Below are 19,209 nucleotides of genomic sequence, written 5' to 3' on the forward strand. Positions count from 1 at the left end.
TTGTTATCAAGTTTGTTTGTTGTAAATAATCTTGAAAATTTCTTTAGCCACCTCCCTATGGGGGTCACCCCCAGCGAAAATCCCAAAATACCCCTGCTTCGGAAATGAACTTCCGAAGCGTTTTTTTTTTAAAAAAATTTCCATAATTCGGAAGTTCATCTCCGAAAACACCTCATGGGGGGTGTCTTCGGAGATGAACTTCCGAAAACACCTCCTGTTACAAAAAAAAAAAACAAATAAGCGACATATATTAAATAAGCGGACATATATTAAATAAGTGACAAATAAATGGTTAGATTATAAAAAATGGTGACAAATAAACGGTTAAATTAAAAAAATACCTCTCCCTCCCAGATCCGCCGAGCGACGTGATCGTGGTAGTGAATCAGCACGGAAGTGTCAAAGGGCCCTCCCGGATAGCCATCCTCCTGCTCATCCTCCTCCCCGACTGGAGGGTCAACATCCGGTACACCCTCCGGCTCGTGGTATGGCACTGGCACCTCCTCCTCCTCCTCCTCCTCCTCTCGCTGGCAAGAAGAAGATACCCGAGCCAGCCGACTCCTAGATCCTGAAGCAGATGTACCCTCTCCCACGTCCACGGGAACTCGCACACGGCGTCCCCGACCCTGCCCCCGTCCCTGGGTCGACGCCAGCTGCGCCGCCGCCCGCTCGCGTCTAGCCGACGCAGTCTGAGACTCTCTCCCCTGTCTGATGCGTGCTGGTTGGTTGCCTGACATGTTCCTGTAAACAATTGAAATCGATTAATATGCGAGACAAAAGAAGAAACAAAAATAATTGAAATTCTGATACAGTTCGGAAGTTCATTTTCGAAAACTGGGATGGAGGTGTTTTCGGAAATGAACTTCCGAAACACCCCTGCGATGGAGTTTTCTGCAACTCCCCTGGCAGACCCCAAAACCAAACATCCAACCTATGTCTACACATTCTAAACATCCTAAATATCAGTATAAACCTAACCTAATACATTTTTTGCTATTTGTAAACACCCTAATATACATTTTAATCATAGATCTTAAAATCAAAATGCTTACCGATTGAATGGATTTGAGGACTTTTGAATGTAATAGAGCAAGTAGTTGGAGCCTTTGAGGTAGCTTGGAACTGGTTTGCACAAAAATCTCTTGGGGTGTGAGTTTGGAAGAAGATTAGGGTAAATGATTAGGGGGAGGGGGCTGTTTTGCTTAATCTGCAAAACGCGCAGTATTTCGGAAATGAACTTCCGAAATGGTGTTTTCGGAAGTGCATTTCTGAAATAAGTCAAATTTTTTTTAAAAAAAAGGCGCTTTCGGAGATGCATCTCCGAAAACACCTTTTTCTTGCATTTCGGAAGTTCATTTCCGAAGTCAGGGGTATTCTGGGTTTTTCACCAGAGGTGAGCTAGAAGGTTGGGAGGTGGCCAAAGAAATTCTCATAATCTTTCTTACTTTCATCTAAGGGTAGTGAATGAAATGTAAATAATCCCTCTTGCTTTCATCTAAGGGTAGTAATTAATCTCTCTTGCTATCAAGTTTCTTTGAAAAATACCGTCCCTGCAACATAACAATTAGAACCCAATATTAGAGTTACTATTGTTATCATTGGACCTTTTATTTCTTTTCTCTTTGTATCGGGCCCGTTGTACATTCCAAGCCCACTGTAACTTGCTTTATATTGTAACTTGTTCTTCCAATAATGATAAGTCATACATTCAGTTTAAACGCTTTGCTTTACCGCCTCCTATGGCTTCTTCATCTTCTTTGTATAAACTGTAATATGGTATCAGTGATCCAAACATCATTCCGCATTCATCTTTTTCTGCATTAACCTTCTTCTTTTCAATCTTTTCCACAAACATGTCATCTTCATCAGAAGATGAACAACCTAAATACACAGAACCCACACCAAAATCTGACGACCCCCGCTTGAATCCAAGAAACCCTTATTATCTCCATCCTGGAGAAAATCCAGGTGCCACCATTGTTGCTCCTCTCTTGGACGACAACAATTATCACAATTGGAGCAAATCGATGCATCGAGCATTGACCTCGAAGAACAAATTATCTTTCATCAATGGCGCTTTACCAAGACCTTCATCCAAGAACCGTGACTTTGAGCTTTGGGATCGTGCTAATAGTATGATTCTATCATGGATTACGCGTACTCTTTCTCCTCACATTGCTCAGAGTACTATATGCTTTGACTCTGCATACGATCTTTGGGAAGATCTCAAGGACCGTTTCACGAAAGGTAATCACTTTCGTTTCTCCGATCTACTGCGTGATTTGCATTCCATTCAATAGGGAGATCGCACCCTATCAACATACTTCACGGATTTGAAGATTCTTTGGGATGAGCTCGAAGATTTGCATCCAACACCATCTTGCTCGTGTCCAACACCCTGCAGCTGTGACCTAGCCAAAGTTGTGCGTACATACAAGCATATGGAGTATGTCACATGCTTTCTCAAAGGTCTGAATGACAATTACAACAACACACGCACACATATTTTGCTTCTTGATCCTCTCCCTAACATCAGTAAAGTTTATTCCTTGATTTCCCAACAACAAACACCTTCTCCTTCTGCATCCTCCACCAACCCTACCATTCTTGCTGCAAATTCCTCCACTAAACCCAAAGGCAAATCCAATTCCAAAACCCCTATGCTATGTACCAATTGCAGCAAGACCAACCATACGATTAACAATTGCTACTTCAAACATGGGTTTCCTCCGGGTTATCGTTCCAGGAACTCAAAGGCTTCTACTGATGCTAAGCCAACAAACACACCTGATAAGGATCTTCCCATCACAAAGGAAGAGTACCAACATCTCATTCAACTGCTTCAACAGTCAAGGAAGGACAATTCAACTTCCAAGTCAAATAACTCTGAGGCTGCAGCGATTTCAGGTATTAACTCAACAGGTAACTCTTTACATAAACCTTCTTCTTGGATACTGGATTCAGGGGCTTCGCATCATGTGTATCCTTTTGCTGAATATTTCTATACTTTAGATCCTATTGACCCTGTCAACATACATTTTCCTAATGGTGCTACCTTAACTGCAAAATTTGCTGGTTCTATTATCTTTGATGATACATTTCAATTGCATAATGTTTTTTATATGTCTGAATTTACATTTAGCCTAATTTCTATCTCTAAGCTATGCTTGACCACACCCTACACAATCATTTTCTTACACACTTCCTGCTTCATTCAGGATGTGTCTACCAAGCTAATGATTGGACGGGTGACACAACTTCATAGTCTCTACATTTTGGACAGACTTCCCTTACAAAATGCTAAATGTAATTCAATAAGTCATAAGAATTCTATGCAATGTACTTACCCCTTGTGGCATCATAGATTAGGCCATCCCTCTCTTGATGTTTTACATTCAATGTCTACACAATTTCCTCTTGTCAAATATTGTAAAATCTCTGATCGTTCTACATGTCATTTAGCTAAACAAACAAAACTGCCATTTCCTACAAGCACTTCTGTTTCTGCTAAATGCTTTGACTTGATTCATATGGACATTTGGGGGCCTATATCTTTTCCTTCTATGGATGGTTTTCATTATTTTTTAACCATTGTAGATGATTTTTCAAGATACACATGGATTATTCTAATGCATAATAAGGCTGCTACTAGACAACACATTAAAATTTTTATTACTTATTGTCAAACTCAATTTTCATGTACTATTAAGACTATTAGAAGGGATAATAGAAATGAGTTCATCATGCCATCTTACTATGCATCTTTAGGCATCACACACCAGAGAAGTTGTGTAGAAACCCCACAACAAAACTCTACAGTAGAAAGAAAACATAGACACTTGCTAAATGTTACTAGATCTCTTTTATTTCATGCTAACCTTCCTAAGTGTTTTTGGTCCTTTGCCCTATGCCATGCTACTTTTCTTATTAATAGAATCTGCAACCCTCTGCTACAAAATAAGACACCCTATACACTGCTATTTAATTCTGATCCTAGCTTTATTGACCTAAAAACATTTGGCTGTTTGGTTTATGCATCTACTATTACTAGGAACAGAGACAAACTTGACCCAAGAGCTATAAAATGCTTATTCATAGGCTATCCTATGGGGGTCAAAGGATACCTTCTCTTTGATTTGAATACTAGAGCTACATTTATTTCCAGGAACTGTTCTTTTAATAAGCAAATCTTCCCTTATAAAACAACTGCTTCCACTCATTTAACTGATGTTTCTAATCTTGAGACTCACACCTCAACCATCCCATTCCTGTTTGATATATCTTGTTCATCACCACAACTTTCACAGCCTAATGCTATTCCCACTCCTGAGGCACCACCCTCTCCCATCAACACACCACCAAACACTCCTCTAAAACCTCAGCCAAACCCTGAACCTGATTCTATACCACAGCCTGACCCTCCTCCCAATGCTATTACCAATGACTCCCTTGAAACATAGGTTCAGATTCCCATTTCCACTTCTCCACCATCCCCTGCACAACAAACTCTTAGAACTTCCACTAGAATAAGATCTGCACCTGCACATCTAAAAGATTTTGATTGTAATATAGTTTATTCATCCACATTGTATGATATTTCTCATTTTATTTCATACTGCAAATTATCTCCTGCATTTTTCTCTTATATCTCTGCTATTACTACAAACTGCACACCTAATAATTACAAACAAGCTAGCCAATTCCCTCATTGGGTTAAGGCAATGGAAGATGAACTCACAGCCTTGACAACCAATAAGACTTAGCAAATAACAACTCTTCCCCAAGGTAAGAAACCTATTGGTTGCAAATGGGTTTACAAAACCAAATTCAACTCAGATGGTTAAATAGAAAGACATAAGGCAAGGTTAGTAGCTCAAGGTTTCACATTGTCAATAACTCCTCATTCCATGAAAGAACAAAGCATATAGACTTAGATTGTCATTTCGTTTGTGAGAAGCTGACACAACATCTGTTCCGTCTTCTTCCTGTACCTTCTACACAACAACTTGCTGACATTCTAACAAAACCTTTAGATCCTAAGTTGTTTACTGAAAATGTTTCTAAGCTTGGTCTCTACTCCATATACCCCAAGCTTAAGGAGGGGTATTAGAGTTACTATTGTTATCATTGGGCCTTTTATTTCTTTTCTCTTTGTATCGGGCCCATTGTACATTCCAAGCCCATTGTAACTTGCTTTATATTATAACTTGTTATTCCAATAATGATAAGTCATACATTCAGTTTAAACGCTTTGCTTTGTTCAGGTGTTAGGTTGCTGGGCTATTGTATTGTGCAATATAGACAATAGGTTCAATATAATATTTTGATACTTTAAACTAATAATTCATAAAAAATATTAATAAAAATAAACATAATAATTCTTAGAAAAATATTAATTGCAAAAAAAATATACTCCTTCTGTTTCTTTTTAAGTGTCGTTTTAGAAAAAAAATTGTTTCTATTTAAGTGTCGTTTTATAATTTAATGTTATAATTTGTCAATTATACCTTTACTTTCTCAATAACTACACTTCACATTTTCAATAAAATTAATTATTTTCTCAATTAGTTATTGGAAAAAGAGAGAGTGTATAATTGAATTTATTTGGAAAGAGAAAATAAATGAGGGTATAATAGGAAAAATAACTCTATCAATCCACTATCTTGGTTGAAGAGTTTTTTTCTAAAACGACACTTAAAAAGAAACGGAGGGAGTAATATGTAATTAAGAAAAGAAATTTTAAAAAATAATAAAAAATTCCACGTGGTTTTAAAAACCAATAAAAAATGCCATGTGGACTGCCACACTAGCAAAATGAAAGAATCTTTGTTGGAATCTGACAATCGGGGGTCTATTTGACGGAATCTGAAAATTGCGAGGAGAGTTTTAAAAAAAAAACTTTTACACGGACCTAGATCGAATCTCGCTAATATTACAGGGGATTTGTATATTTAACCCTTAAAATAAAAAGAAAAAGGATAACAAAATACACAAGGGGGACTAAACCAAGACCCCTTAAGAGCAAAGCCTAAGTCTAGGGATACCCTCCTTGTCTAAGAGGTAATCCTTAACTAAAATAAAATGCACAAAGGAAAACCAAGAATAACAACGAATAGACAATCTTATGAGACCTCCAATGTATAAATTTATCCTTAAATCTTTTGAGATTTCGTGCTCTCCAGACCTGATAGAAAAAATTTCACACACAAGACAAAGCCACGACTCTAGCCTACGGGACCATTGAGACTGCATCAAAACTAGGCAGTCCTGCATATGATTGATAGTACCAGAAAACTGGAGCCCGTTCAACAGCCAATTCCAAGTGTTTTTGAAAAACTTGCAGTAAAAGAAAATATGATGTTTTGACTTTGTGTTCTCTCTGCACATCGAGCACATAGAGGTACAAAAGAAGCCTCTTATTGACATATTCTTATCAATTGGCATTCTTTTATGAATAATCCTCCAAACCAAAATGGACTGGGAAGGAGGTACACAATTGTCCCAAGGGAAAGAAGAGAAAGCCCAGAAATTAGAGGAATTCGACCTCTGAATTAGTATATAAAAGTATTATGACTTTTTTTTAATGTATATTGAAAATAATAATTATTCTCGTATATATAGGTTAAGTTAATCGATTCTCGTATATAAAGAGTAAAGTAATTTATAGTTTAGAATAAATTATTTTTAAATTTTTTTATAATTCGAGACGGAGAAAACAGTATATAAAAGTTGTGGATGCACTAACCTAAATTCATCCTAAGTGAATCCCAAATATTATTTGTTGATGATATATTAAATAAATATTTTAAAATATAATATACTAAATATAAATGACATAAATTTAAAAATTTAGTTTGAGATGTGTAATTTTTTAATTTATAATATTTTCTTTTTTCTTTTTTAATAAAAAAGGGCAAATCCCAAAGCAGATAAAACTAAGAGACCCTATTATGATTAGCAAAATTAAAGAGAATATCTCATTACAACCCTTATACTTTTAGATATTTAGCAAAATTTCAATTATGCCCCCTACTTCTGTAAATACAAACAAATTCAGTTCAGGGATTTTTTTCGCAGATACATCTGCGCAGTGGCTCAGTGCAAGAATATTCCGTAGATATACCTACGAAAGTATCTGGTATATTTTGAACCAGCTTGATCATTCCTCCATTGTAACATTTCTTCCTCAAACTCAACTTTCCACAGCCTAAATATTCTACATCATCAATATCATTTTCCACTCCAAAACTCCAAAATTTTTGTGCAACAAATCAAAGGGAGCAAAAGAAGACTGAATTTCTGATAAATATTCATCTTTAGCCATTGCATTGCTCACATTATGCATTACTTTTCTATCAAAAAAAAGTAACGTTGCTTCCGTAGGTACATCTACGAAACATGTTGAAGATGAACACGTTCCAAAGATGCATCTACGGAACGTGTCTGTGCTATTTTTTTCCAACAGTCTTGTGATTTTGTGTTATCTATCTTATTGTTTACAAATAGGTATGGTGCACCCGATAATATCTCAAGAGAATTAGTTCCTTTAGTCGATGTTTCTCTAAATGTTGAAGGGGTAGTCGTAAAGCGGTAAATGTCGGTGGTGACTTTAATAACAAGCAAGAATTTGATGGTCGTGAAAGCATGCTCACATGGATTCATAGGAATGCAACTAACCTTGGTTTTGTTGCGGTAATAAGAAGGTCGGATAATAGCACGACAAGAAGAAACACTTTCGTAACAATGTTGTGCGACAGAAGCGGGAAATACCATCCCCCTCTAAGGAACTTTAAAAGAGACGACACGGGCACTAGAAAATGCGAGTGTCAATTTAAAATCCGTTGTTACATGTTGGCTAGCAAGAAGTGGAGATTTAGTGTTATTTATGGTTTGCATAACCATGACTTATGCGGAAAATTACAAGGCCATCAGTGTATGTCGGCTCAATCCGGAAGAGAAAACATGTGGTAATGACATGTCCTTGATTCTTGTCTAACCAAAAAATATACTTGCCACATTTAAACTGAAGGAACCCGACAATGTATCAAATATAAGGCAAGTGTATAGTATTCGGTACCGCAATAATAAGGTGATTAGGGGAGATAGAAGTGAGATGCAACAACTGTTGAAAATGTTGGATGATAAAAAATACAAGTCGCGGTACAAAACTTGTGACGATGGGGTTACGGTCTGAGATATTTTTTGGACTCATCTAGATTCGATAAAGTTGTTCAACACTTTCCCGACAGTGTTCCTTCTCGATTTTACCTATAAGACCAACAACTATAGACTTCCATTATTTGAGATGGTCGGTGTTACATCCACCGAGCAGACATACGCTGTTGGTTTTGCTTTTTTGGAGTGTGAAAAAGAGGATAATTTTATATGGGCATTAGAGGTGTGTCTGTCACTTTTGAAGGAACAAGTCGAGATGCCCAAGGCGATACCGCTTTGATGAATGCGGTGGCAAAGGTATTTCCTTCTTCTAATGCATTACTCTGTCGATATCACATAACATGTAATGTGAGAAGTAAGGTTAAACCCACAGTGGGGATGAAATAAGTAGAGACCAGAGGTGGAAAACCGGTAAATCCTGGTGTGATTGTTGAACAAATAATGGATGCATGGACTCGCATTGCAAATTCTTCGACAAAAGAATTATACACCAATTTCGTCATTCAATTTCGAAAAGTGTGAAAAGTATCCAGATTTATGAAATATGTTGAAAGCATCATTCATGATAAGGTGAATGAGCAGTTTGTATGTTTGTGGACATATAATGCCCGACACCTTGGAAATACAACCACCAACAGAGTTAAGTCGACACATGCTTCCGTGGATATACCTACAAAATATTCTGTGACAGAAAATGGTGGTCCATATTCAACTAGGTCTCCTATAAATTTGGGGTTTCTAATGTTGTATTTTCACACAAACACAAACATGTCTCAATATGAGTACAACATCCGTTGGTATGTCATAAGTGTCTCCTACTTCGACGGCAGAACACTCAGGCAGACATTCAAACTCCACGAATACACCTCGCTCGACGACATCATTTACAAAATCCACTACCGCCTACCTTACGGTGACAAACAGAAGGTTGTGAAGCTCGAGTATTGTTCACCTTCATTTGAAAACGGTTGGAACGTCGTTTACAACAACTTTGAGATCAAGACCCAAGATGATGTTTTGGCGATGCGGCGAACGTATTACGGTTTCGAAGAGAAAATCGTGCTCGAGTTCGTGGAGACAGTGCAAATAATAGTCGAGAAAATCTTAGAGATACGCAAGTGTCCATCGGGCTATTGAAATGTAATATTTAATTTGTCGTTGAAATTATCGATGCAATGCCGATTTTAATCTATGAATGTTGTTTTTATCGTTACAAATATTGTTTTGCTGGTTTTCCGAGTCTTGTTTATGGCGTAGATATACCTATGGAAGTCTCCTGTATGTGCATCTACGAAACATTTTAACGCAAAAGTAAAAAAAGTGCTTTCGAAGATGAATCTACGGAAGTAGAGAGACATTTTTTACAACTTCCATGCTTAAGAAGCCCATGGTATGCAATAAGAGATTTTCAAATTAAAAATAAGCAACATGCAAGTAAATTTAAACTGGATTAGATTCATGAAATTTATAGTTACATATGAAAGAGAACATCCCATCAATTCGATAAATAATCATATAGATAATTGTTACTATTGATTGTGATAGAATCACAACTCTCCTATAATCCATCTCTAACGTAATATTTAAACCACTTAAAATGGACTAAGTCTCGGTCATGATAATTGAACATACTGATCTAGCTCTGAAATCCGCCATACTTGATTCGCCATACTTCAAGTTTAACCCAACTACCTCGATACAATAATAACTTAACTAATAATCATCCCATTATAAAGCAGAAAACTATTGACTTTCGCACTAGTAAAAATTATTAAACATAATCAAACCTCGAAAGCCATTCAACTACCAAAATATTATATCCATCCGTAAATCCTCCATGGCCATAATTTTGATATTCGATAGTTCCTATTATAAACTACAATCATTTTGATTGCTATTTAATTTTTTTATATATTTTCAAAACCATCTACGAGTTTATATTTTTTTATTATCTTAATGATTTTTATGTTAAAAAGATATAAAAATAATTTAAATTACTAAATTTTATTATAGGAGAGGATCTCTTATTAAGTTGGAAGACAAATTTCTCATCTCATTCCTGTGTTGTTTATATACTTGATTAAATTAGATTTAGATTCACTTCAACATTTAAACTAGTTCAACCAATCAATTTAGTCTGATTTTAATTACTTTAAAAGATACTATTATATAATAGGTATAAATTGTTTATGAAAAAATATCAATTAATTATAATTGATCTCTATATGCTTTTATAAGTGTGGTATTGTCTATATTTATTTTTCAATACATATAAAAAACAATATAACTAAATAATCATTCAACCATCCATCTTTTATATTAACTTTAACGGATTCTTCACAAATATATCCATTCAATATATTTTTAGTGTTGAAAATTTAATATATAATAAGAATAAAACTCAAATTATTCAATAATTAATAAAAAAAATTATTATGAGAAGTGTCCCAATTTGTGATATATATTACTGTCCTCCTCCTGAGTGTATGTAAGAAAATAAGAGAAAAAAGTAAAATATAATAATACACAAATAAATAAATAAAAATAAATAGATGAAGACAATGAGATGAGTAAAACAAAGACAAATGAAAGAATAAGCAAATAATTAATATTAATAATGTTTTCAAAAGTGATAATTTATGTAATTTATAATTTATTTATAAAATAAATGAATACTACAAATCAATTATCTGATAGATAATGAATACATAGTATCACATAAATGTAATAGAAGTTAAAATTTACATTCACTATATATTTTTATTTTTAATGCATAAAGAATGGAAAAACCATTTTTTGAATGGCGAATGGAAACAAATATGTTTCTTTTGCAATATATATTCATAGTGTCATGCATTTAATTTATGACTATAGTCATATTTAATTTATGAGAATGAGAAAAAATTAATTGTATGTGATTTACCTAATATTTGAAATTGGGTTTTTTATTTTAAAAATATATGACATTTTATTATTTCTTATCTTCCTGTTAATTATATGAAATTGTATTTTTTTATTTTGTTAATTATATAACATTCTAAATTGAAGTAAAATTTTCAATTTTATAATAATTTTAAAATTAAACGACCGATTACTAGTATTTAAGTTTAATATATCAGTTGAACAATACTTGTTATGTTTTTATTATCTTCCAACTAAATTTAATTTCATATTACGGTAGCCATTTTCCTTGAGAATTTTGAGAAATATATATATATTTTTAATTTACCATGATTCTTAATATTTAGGGATGCATGGTTAGTTACTAGCATGATCCGAAAACCATATTTCATATTGGTCGGGAAAAGACTTTCACTTTAGTTGGATAACTGAGGTAACATAGGCTGTTATAAAAAGTGCATTACTAATATCGTATGCAATCCAACATATTAAAATAAATTTAAATATGTATAACATTTATTTAATTATTTCAGATGTATTTTCATCATTAATTTTTTTCATTAAATCAATTTACGAAACTTTTGTTATGCTTTCTCAACAACATTTTTTATTCATATGAAAGAATTTTTCTTTAAAAGTCTTTTGTGAATGGATAAATAAAGTTGGACTTTATCAACCTTATTTAACATAAGGTTAAATATGTTTAAAGTCGGGATGTGTTGATGTGCACAAAGTATTATATTTATTACTCAAAATAATATACAGATTACTCAAAATTGTATAAATATTACTCAGAACAATGAATATATTACTCAAAATAGTTAAAATTCGATATTACTCATAATGATGTAAATATTACTCAGAATAGTGTACTCATTACTCACAATTAATAATTACTCATAATTAATAAATGTGTACAAACAATGCATATATTATTCATGGATTATGATATTATTACTCGTTTCTAACTAAAATGTTACTCAGAACAATTTAAATATTACTCGTACGAGACTTATGCACCGTGCATAAGGATATACCTTATGCACATCAACCTGACCCTTTAAAGTCCTTCTAAAGTTAGACATTTTCACATTTTGTCCCTATAAAAAATTTCGTTCAAAAATCATTCCTCTAAAGTTTGAAATTTTAACTTTTGGTCCCTCCTTCAATTGAACAACAGTTTTTTACAACTTAGCGACGCTTTTTAGCAACAGTTTACTATTTAACGACTGAATTAGCGAGGATTTTAGCAGGAGGGACCAAAAATTAAAATTCTTAAGTTTAAATGGACGATTCTTTAACGAAATTTTTTATAGGGATGAAAAATGAAAATGTCTAACTTTAGAGGGACTTTAAATATATTGGTTCCGACCCTGTTAAATAGCTTATGAAGAGAAACTAAAGTCTTAGATTCTGAAGTTTCAGAGTCTGGTGACTCAGATCTTTGTATCTTTACTTTTGGTGACAGCTCAGACTCTAATGACTTGGAATAAAGGTACTCAGCTTCTGGTCCGTACTATGTCTCTTAAAGCATAATCATCTTGTCAAAGCCAAAATGAGAAATTTAACTAGAGTTTCTGAAGTGCAAGGCTCAAGGAAAATTGACATGATCTCTTAAGTCTGCCCCAACATTTTGGTAGATACCTAGTATGAAGAAAGACGCAGTGGACAAAGTCTTTACATAGAGGATGAAGATATTAACAGATCAACTTCCAACGTCTCTCTTAGAACTGCTTCTGTACTATGTTCACGCGTGCAAGTTTCCTCCAACGTCTATTTTCTGCCTCTATAAAATGAGTAAAGATTTGAAGAAAAATAAGAATGAACTAACCATCTAACAAGATAAATGTTGAACATATAAAAGCTAAAGTCATTCGCAACACAATATCTTAATATTTCTTATTCTTGTATATCTTAGAAATCGTAAGTGTTTACAGAATCTTTGTGTATATACTGTATCTCTTCTATACTTCTGATATTACATCAAGTATACTAGTTATCCATTTCTCCTAAATTATTTGCTTAATAGCATAAGAAGTCTCTTGCTAGGTTGCTTAAGCAGTGGAAGTCTCTTGCTAGGTTGCATGAGTAGTGGAAGTCTCTTGCTGGTATGCTTGAGCAAAAGTCTCTTTCAAGTGTGATTGAACAATGGAAGTCTCTTGCTAGTTTGCTTGATTTAGTGTAATCTGATTGATTATAGTGAAAAATCTCATGGTGGACTCTGTGTCAGATTTTAGGAGGAACCAGGATAACTCTGTGTTAGATTTTACTTATTGTAATACGAGGATTGATGTAATTTTGGGTGTGTTCAAAAATGCATCTCCGAACACAATAAAGATTCTATAGGATGGAATGAATATTTTCTTAAATATTTCAAGACAACAAAGATTTATAGCACAATCTGTTGCATCACATCACATCAATTGTGGATGGGAATAAGTCAGACCGACCTATAGGCTTATAACCTGGTCTATTTAGGTCAGGTATGACTTGACCTATTTAATAAAAAAAGAATAGACGTAATTTTTTTAAGTCTATTTAATTAAGTAGGTCATGTTTAGACTACTAAAAACTTATGAAACCTTGTAAGTCTGTTAGTCTATATATGCATATATTAGAAAATAGACTAAATAGTATTTAAAAGGTCGTCTTATCTATTTTAAAAAAAGGTTAAATAGATTATTTGACAAACTTAGTATAAAATAGACTTTCAGGACATACTAGACTTTAAAAAATGCCAGGTCAGACAAAAGAGACCTATAATAAGCCATATGTTAAACTCAGACCTTAAAAGTTTTTCATAGGACAAGTGTCAGACCTCCTTTTAATGTCAGGTCAAGTGCCAGACTTACCTTCTGACCTGACCTATTTAGAAGTTCAAAGATGAAATCCAATTTTTAAATTGGTTGGTATCACCTAACATTGATAAGTGCTCATTGCATGCATGTAAAGTAACATTTTATGATTTCTGATCGTACCTGATAAGAATGGATCGTCAATGGCCTGCAAGCTGCTGGACTTTCTGTGAATGGGGGGTGTACATGTAAGGTACTCCGATGCCAAAGTAAGAAAGAGAGCAAAGGAGCGCAAGTACGAGAGATTAAGAGAGGTGAATAATGAATACATGGCCATATAGTGAAAGAGGATATTTAAAGCTCCCAGCGCTAGGCCAAGATCTCCATATTGGACTGGATGCCCAAGCCCAAGATGGAGACTACCAGGATCTACGTGTGAAGTGGAAACCAGCACGTGGTCTCCATCCTGGGTTAACCGCTCCGAAGTATCAGGGAAGACACGTTCTTTTTAGAAGCGCATAGACTCCCAGAGGGTTGAAGGTGAAGTAACCTAACATCAATAAGTGCTCACTGCATGCATGTACAATAACATTTTATGATTTCTGATCGTACCTGATAAGAATGGATCGTCAATGGCCTGTAAGCTGCTGGACTTTCTGTGAATGGGGGGTGTACCTGCAAGGTACTCCGATGCCAAAGTAAGAAAGAGATCAAATACAATAGATTAAGAATGGGTAATAATGAATACCCGTCCCTCTAGTGAAAGAAGAAATTTGAAGCCCCTAGTGCTGGGCCAAGTTCTCTATATTGGACTGGTTTCCCAAGCCAAATATGGAGACTCCCAGGATCTACGTGTGAAGTGGAGACCAGCACGTGGTCTCCATCCTGGATTAACCGCTCTGAAGTATCAGGGGAGACTCGGTCTTCTCGGAAGCGCGTAGACTCGTAGAGGGTTGAAGGTGAAGTAACCTAACATTGATAGGTGCTCACTGCATGCATGTACAGTAACATTTTATGATTTTTGATCGTACATGATAAGAATGGACCGTCAATGGCCTGTAAGCTGTTGGACTTTCTGTGAATGGGGGGTGTACCTGCAAGGTGCTCCGATGCCAAAGTAAGAAAGAGAGCAAATGAGCGCAAGTACAAGATATTAAGAATGGTGAATAATGAATACTCGTCCCTCTAGTGAAAGAGGATATTTAAAGCCCCCAACACTGGGCCAAGATCTCCATATTGGACTGGATGCCCAAGTCCAAGATGGAGACTGTTAGGATCTACGTGTGAAGTGGAGATCAGCATGTGGTCTGCATCCTGGGTTAACTGCTCCGAAGTATCAGGGGAGACACGGTCTTCTCAGAAGCGCGTAGACTCCATATGATTCATAAGGTTGAAGGTTAAGTAACCATACGAGGAGGAGGGTCCTCAAGGAGGACGGGCAAACGAAGGTATTCGAGAGGCGGCCTACTCGTGGCCCTGAAGGAGGTCTTGCTCGGGCCACAAAAATATTCATGATGTTTGTGAACTTGCTAGGCTCAGCCAAGAGTGGGCCCTGCTCAGTAGTCGGGCAGGTGCATGCCTACGCGAGCAGGAGCTCAATGGGGCCTTTTACCTTGGTCAGGTTGGATTTGGGCCTTGCACTATATTTAGATCAAGTGTCGGGTCAGTCCAGAACAATTTCTTTCTAGTTTATTCGTTTTGTATTTTTTTTACTAAACTACTACACCCTTAAACTCTAGAGGTCGATAACTATTCGCCATAAGCATGTCAAGTAACATTTTACGATTTCTTTTAGTTTTTTCTTTTTCTATTTTTTTATTTCAGGTTTAAACTTTAAAACTTTTTATGATTTCTTTTGGGTTTTTTCTTTTACTATTTTTTTTTGACAAAGCTACTATACCTTTAAGCTTTAAAAATCAATAAGTGCTTGCTGCAAGAATGTACAGTAGCATTTTATGATTTTTATTTCCAGATTTTTTATTTATTATTTTTCAAATAATCAACTTTTAAAAAAAATTAATAAAAAAAACTCTTGACTCCCATGTATATAGACACCTCCCGGAACAAATCTTACTTTTCCTATCAACTAAGGTACCACCTGGGGCGACGCATACATATAATTTTTTCTTCGGGTTTTTTCTTTTTCTATTTTTTATTAAGCTACTGCGCCTTTAAGCTTTAATGCTTGCAATCTATGAAAATATAGATACATTTGGCTTTATTCTCAAGTTATATTTTTGATTTTTTTTTTTTGTTTCTACATAATTAAACGGTTTCCTTTTTTAACTTGTGTTTGGGTTTGTTTCTACATAATTATTTGGAGCATTGGCCAGATGGAAGAAAGTCCGATTTTGAACTTTGAGTGACGGACGTATTAACGTATGTTTAGGCAAAGAGTTTACAGCATAAGCCAAAATAGACAAATAGTTGCTCAAACAGATACTCATTTCAGCAATGCAGGATAGCCATTGGTTAAAGAGAAACGATCATTTTTCATTAATAAACGTGTAAAGATTTGGCGCACATTCCAATTCAGAAAATTGTCTCTCACAAGATCTGAGTAACATCTCAAGGGAATGGGTGGTGAAAAAGTAGCTAAGACTAGCATAAGTGGGCAACTAAAAGATATAAAAAATTGATTGATGGTTAGCAGGGTCCACAGTGAATGTTTAGATAAGGAACTCAGCATCGACTTGCAGTAATCTCCAGCTTCTCAACTATCCAAAGCAATAGGCTCTGGCAATGGACTCAAGGGAAGGGTTGAAATTGGTACATGTGGCTGGTGTTGAAGTTGTGCTGGTCCAACCAATTTCTTGTCGTTTGGAACTACATTCTCCACTCCAAGTGCTTTCCTCACTTCATTGGCTAGTTCTATCACATAGTCCTCCTCATGACCTGTGCACAAAAGCTCTCAAATCATGATCTCTCAAATAAGAGTAACATCAAGAAATTTATTGCAAACTTTAAATGCATAATGCACGAGAAGCAGTATATGGAGTAAATGCAATGATTTACGTACCGAGATTATGCATAGCCTTTTCGAGAAGAAAAAGATAGTCCCTGTTGTTTCCACAAGGGCCATGTGCAGTTGCTATTTGCCTGCAGAGTGAAAAGAACCCAAGGTCAGGGCAATACATTCACATAGAAAAGGGGGAGAGGTAATGTACAAAAGTATACCTAGCCATGTCCTCCAAGGGAGCAGGTCCCAGATAGTATTTGTTGTTCACTTTGTCGGGAGTAGACGTGAATCTGCATACAAATGAGTTCATTCCATCAGCAAACTAGTTTTATAAGGTACGAACAAAACAATTCATGAAATGTAGATAAACAAGCTAAAGAAAATCAAGTACATTGGCAAACAACTTACACAATAACTCCAGTAAGAGCAGGATTAAGTGAATCTCCTTCCTAAATAAAAGATAATAAACAAGAATTTAGAGAAAGTGATTTAAAGATAAAACAATACCAGCAATCACTTAACAGCATAAAAAACTGAATGGTTGCATAAAACTAACCTTGTAGAAGTTTACAAGAGTCTTTTGATCATACTCACATTCTCGCCGCTCCAAATACTACACAACAAAACAATTAAAGTTTATCAAACAGTGTAAACCAAAATCCTTATAGCCAGCCATATTTAGTCTAGAATCATATATTAAATGCCATAACCTGGAAGCTTATTTAATTAATTAGAAACTCAACAAAAATTTAAATATGTTTTGGTAATAATGAATAGATAATGAAGTACTTAAATGAATAAATTAATACCCCAAATGGTAAAAGAATCTCACATTACCAAAACTACTATAGGCTAGAAAACTGGTTTAGAATCTTATGTCAAAAGTAAATTTACCTGCATAACAAGCTTCTCCTTTTCAGGACCTCCCCGAACACAATAAGCAACTCCCCACTGAAAAACAAAAAAACAAAAAAATCATAAGCAGAAATTAATTACAATCATTTAAGATAAGATAAAGCACCAGTTATACAAAATCCAACCCACCAAATATGCAAAAGACATAGTTAATACATAAAATAAGCACTTACGCAAAGTACTCCTTCTTTCTCCTCCAAAGTGCAAGTTCTTGCAGGATTCTCAGGTGTTCCTCTATGATCAATACAAGCTGCAAAACAAAATAAAAAACAATGAAACCATTTCTCTAAGCTAAACTACACACAACAATGAAAATCCAAAACTCAAAAACCACCAACACGTAAAGCAATAACATTACCTAAATCAAACACACGTCTGTAGTCCTTAATGAATCCAACAATTTTCTCATCATATTCAAATCCCGGGTTCCATGCCAGTGAACCATATCCAAAAACCCAGAAAACCATAGCTATTCTATTTCTAAAATAAAAAAATAAAAAAAACAGTATCAGTTAATCTTCATAATAACTTCAAACGTTCGAATCAAAACCATATTTATCATCATAGCGTAAAAAATTCCGGAGAAGAAGAAGAAAAAACGAGATAGATTGTTCTTACATTTGGATCTGGAAAGGTTCTCGAGAAAAGATAGAAAGGATTAAGAAGATTTGAAAAGAGAGGAAAGGTGTTAGGGTTTATGAATGAAATTAGGGTTACAGAGATTTTCCCCTCTTTTTCAATTGATTTTCTTTCTATTTCTCTCGAGGCATTACAGTTGAGAAAAGGTTGGTATTTATGGAAGAAAACGTTACGCGAATTTAACGGACTGGACCCCACCAACTTGTCTATCACGTGCTTTCTTTTGTTTCTCATTTACAATTTGCAACAACTATTATACCAAACTTATTAATGTTAAAATTAAATTAGTAACTACCCTATACCAACCCATGTTTGATTTTGAAGAATAAAAACTATATTGAACCTGGACGAGATTTGGGGTGTGTTTGATTTGTGCGACGTGTGAGTGGTTGTTGCCTTAAATCAAGCGTGTGATTGAAGGGAGTTTGGATTGTGTGGAATGAACCTGGACGGGTTGTGATAGGGTGGTGATAGCTTGTTTATGACGGAGTGGGGAGGGAATTAGAATTATGGTCCACTTTGAAAATACTGTATACCATAGTTTAAAGCACTTTGGGAAATTTCAAAATAGAAATGGTCCTTCTTGTTGAAAATGTTGAAATTCGCATGTGGAAGCTAACGTCTATCCACGTTTCTATTTTGTATTAGGCTAACGTTTATAAATTTTAATTTAGTATATACTCTCTAAGCAAATATTCTTTTTTTAGATTCATTGAGTAGTAAATGTATCTGATCTTTTATGTAGATCAGATACATTAATTACTCAATAAACCTAAAAAGAGAATATTAACTTATAATTCAGGTCGGAGGGAGTATGATTTTGTG

At 34.9% G+C, this 19,209-nt stretch overlaps 1 protein-coding gene across 1 annotated transcript; it reads right to left on the bottom strand.

The window, feature by feature from the left end:
• Positions 1–16,343: 16,343 nt before the first annotated feature.
• LOC131654718 (gamma-glutamylcyclotransferase 2-1) lies at positions 16,344–18,521 on the bottom strand. The gene is made up of 9 exons (XM_058924663.1): positions 18,364–18,521; positions 18,104–18,225; positions 17,919–17,995; positions 17,725–17,781; positions 17,387–17,443; positions 17,239–17,279; positions 17,049–17,120; positions 16,891–16,970; positions 16,344–16,766 (listed from the first exon to the last, which is right to left on the bottom strand). Exons 2-9 carry the CDS (start codon positions 18,210–18,212, stop codon positions 16,585–16,587), a joined length of 675 nt encoding a protein of 224 aa, XP_058780646.1. The 5' UTR covers positions 18,213–18,225; positions 18,364–18,521; the 3' UTR covers positions 16,344–16,584.
• Positions 18,522–19,209: the final 688 nt, after the last annotated feature.

Source organism: Vicia villosa, linkage group LG3, assembly GCF_029867415.1.
Source record: "Vicia villosa cultivar HV-30 ecotype Madison, WI linkage group LG3, Vvil1.0, whole genome shotgun sequence".
NCBI lineage: Eukaryota > Viridiplantae > Streptophyta > Magnoliopsida > Fabales > Fabaceae > Vicia > Vicia villosa.

Bases quoted from the DNA above. Each gene is read 5' to 3' on its own strand.
- LOC131654718 (XM_058924663.1), bottom strand. From the start codon at position 18,212: ATGGTTTTCTGGGTTTTTGGATATGGTTCACTGGCATGGAACCCGGGA. The intron at 17,996-18,103 runs GTAATGTTATTG...TTTGTTTTGCAG, and splicing joins CAGACGTGTGTTTGATTTAG to CTTGTATTGATCATAGAGGA. The intron at 17,782-17,918 runs GTAAGTGCTTAT...TTTGTTTTTCAG, and splicing joins AGAAAGAAGGAGTACTTTGC to TGGGGAGTTGCTTATTGTGT.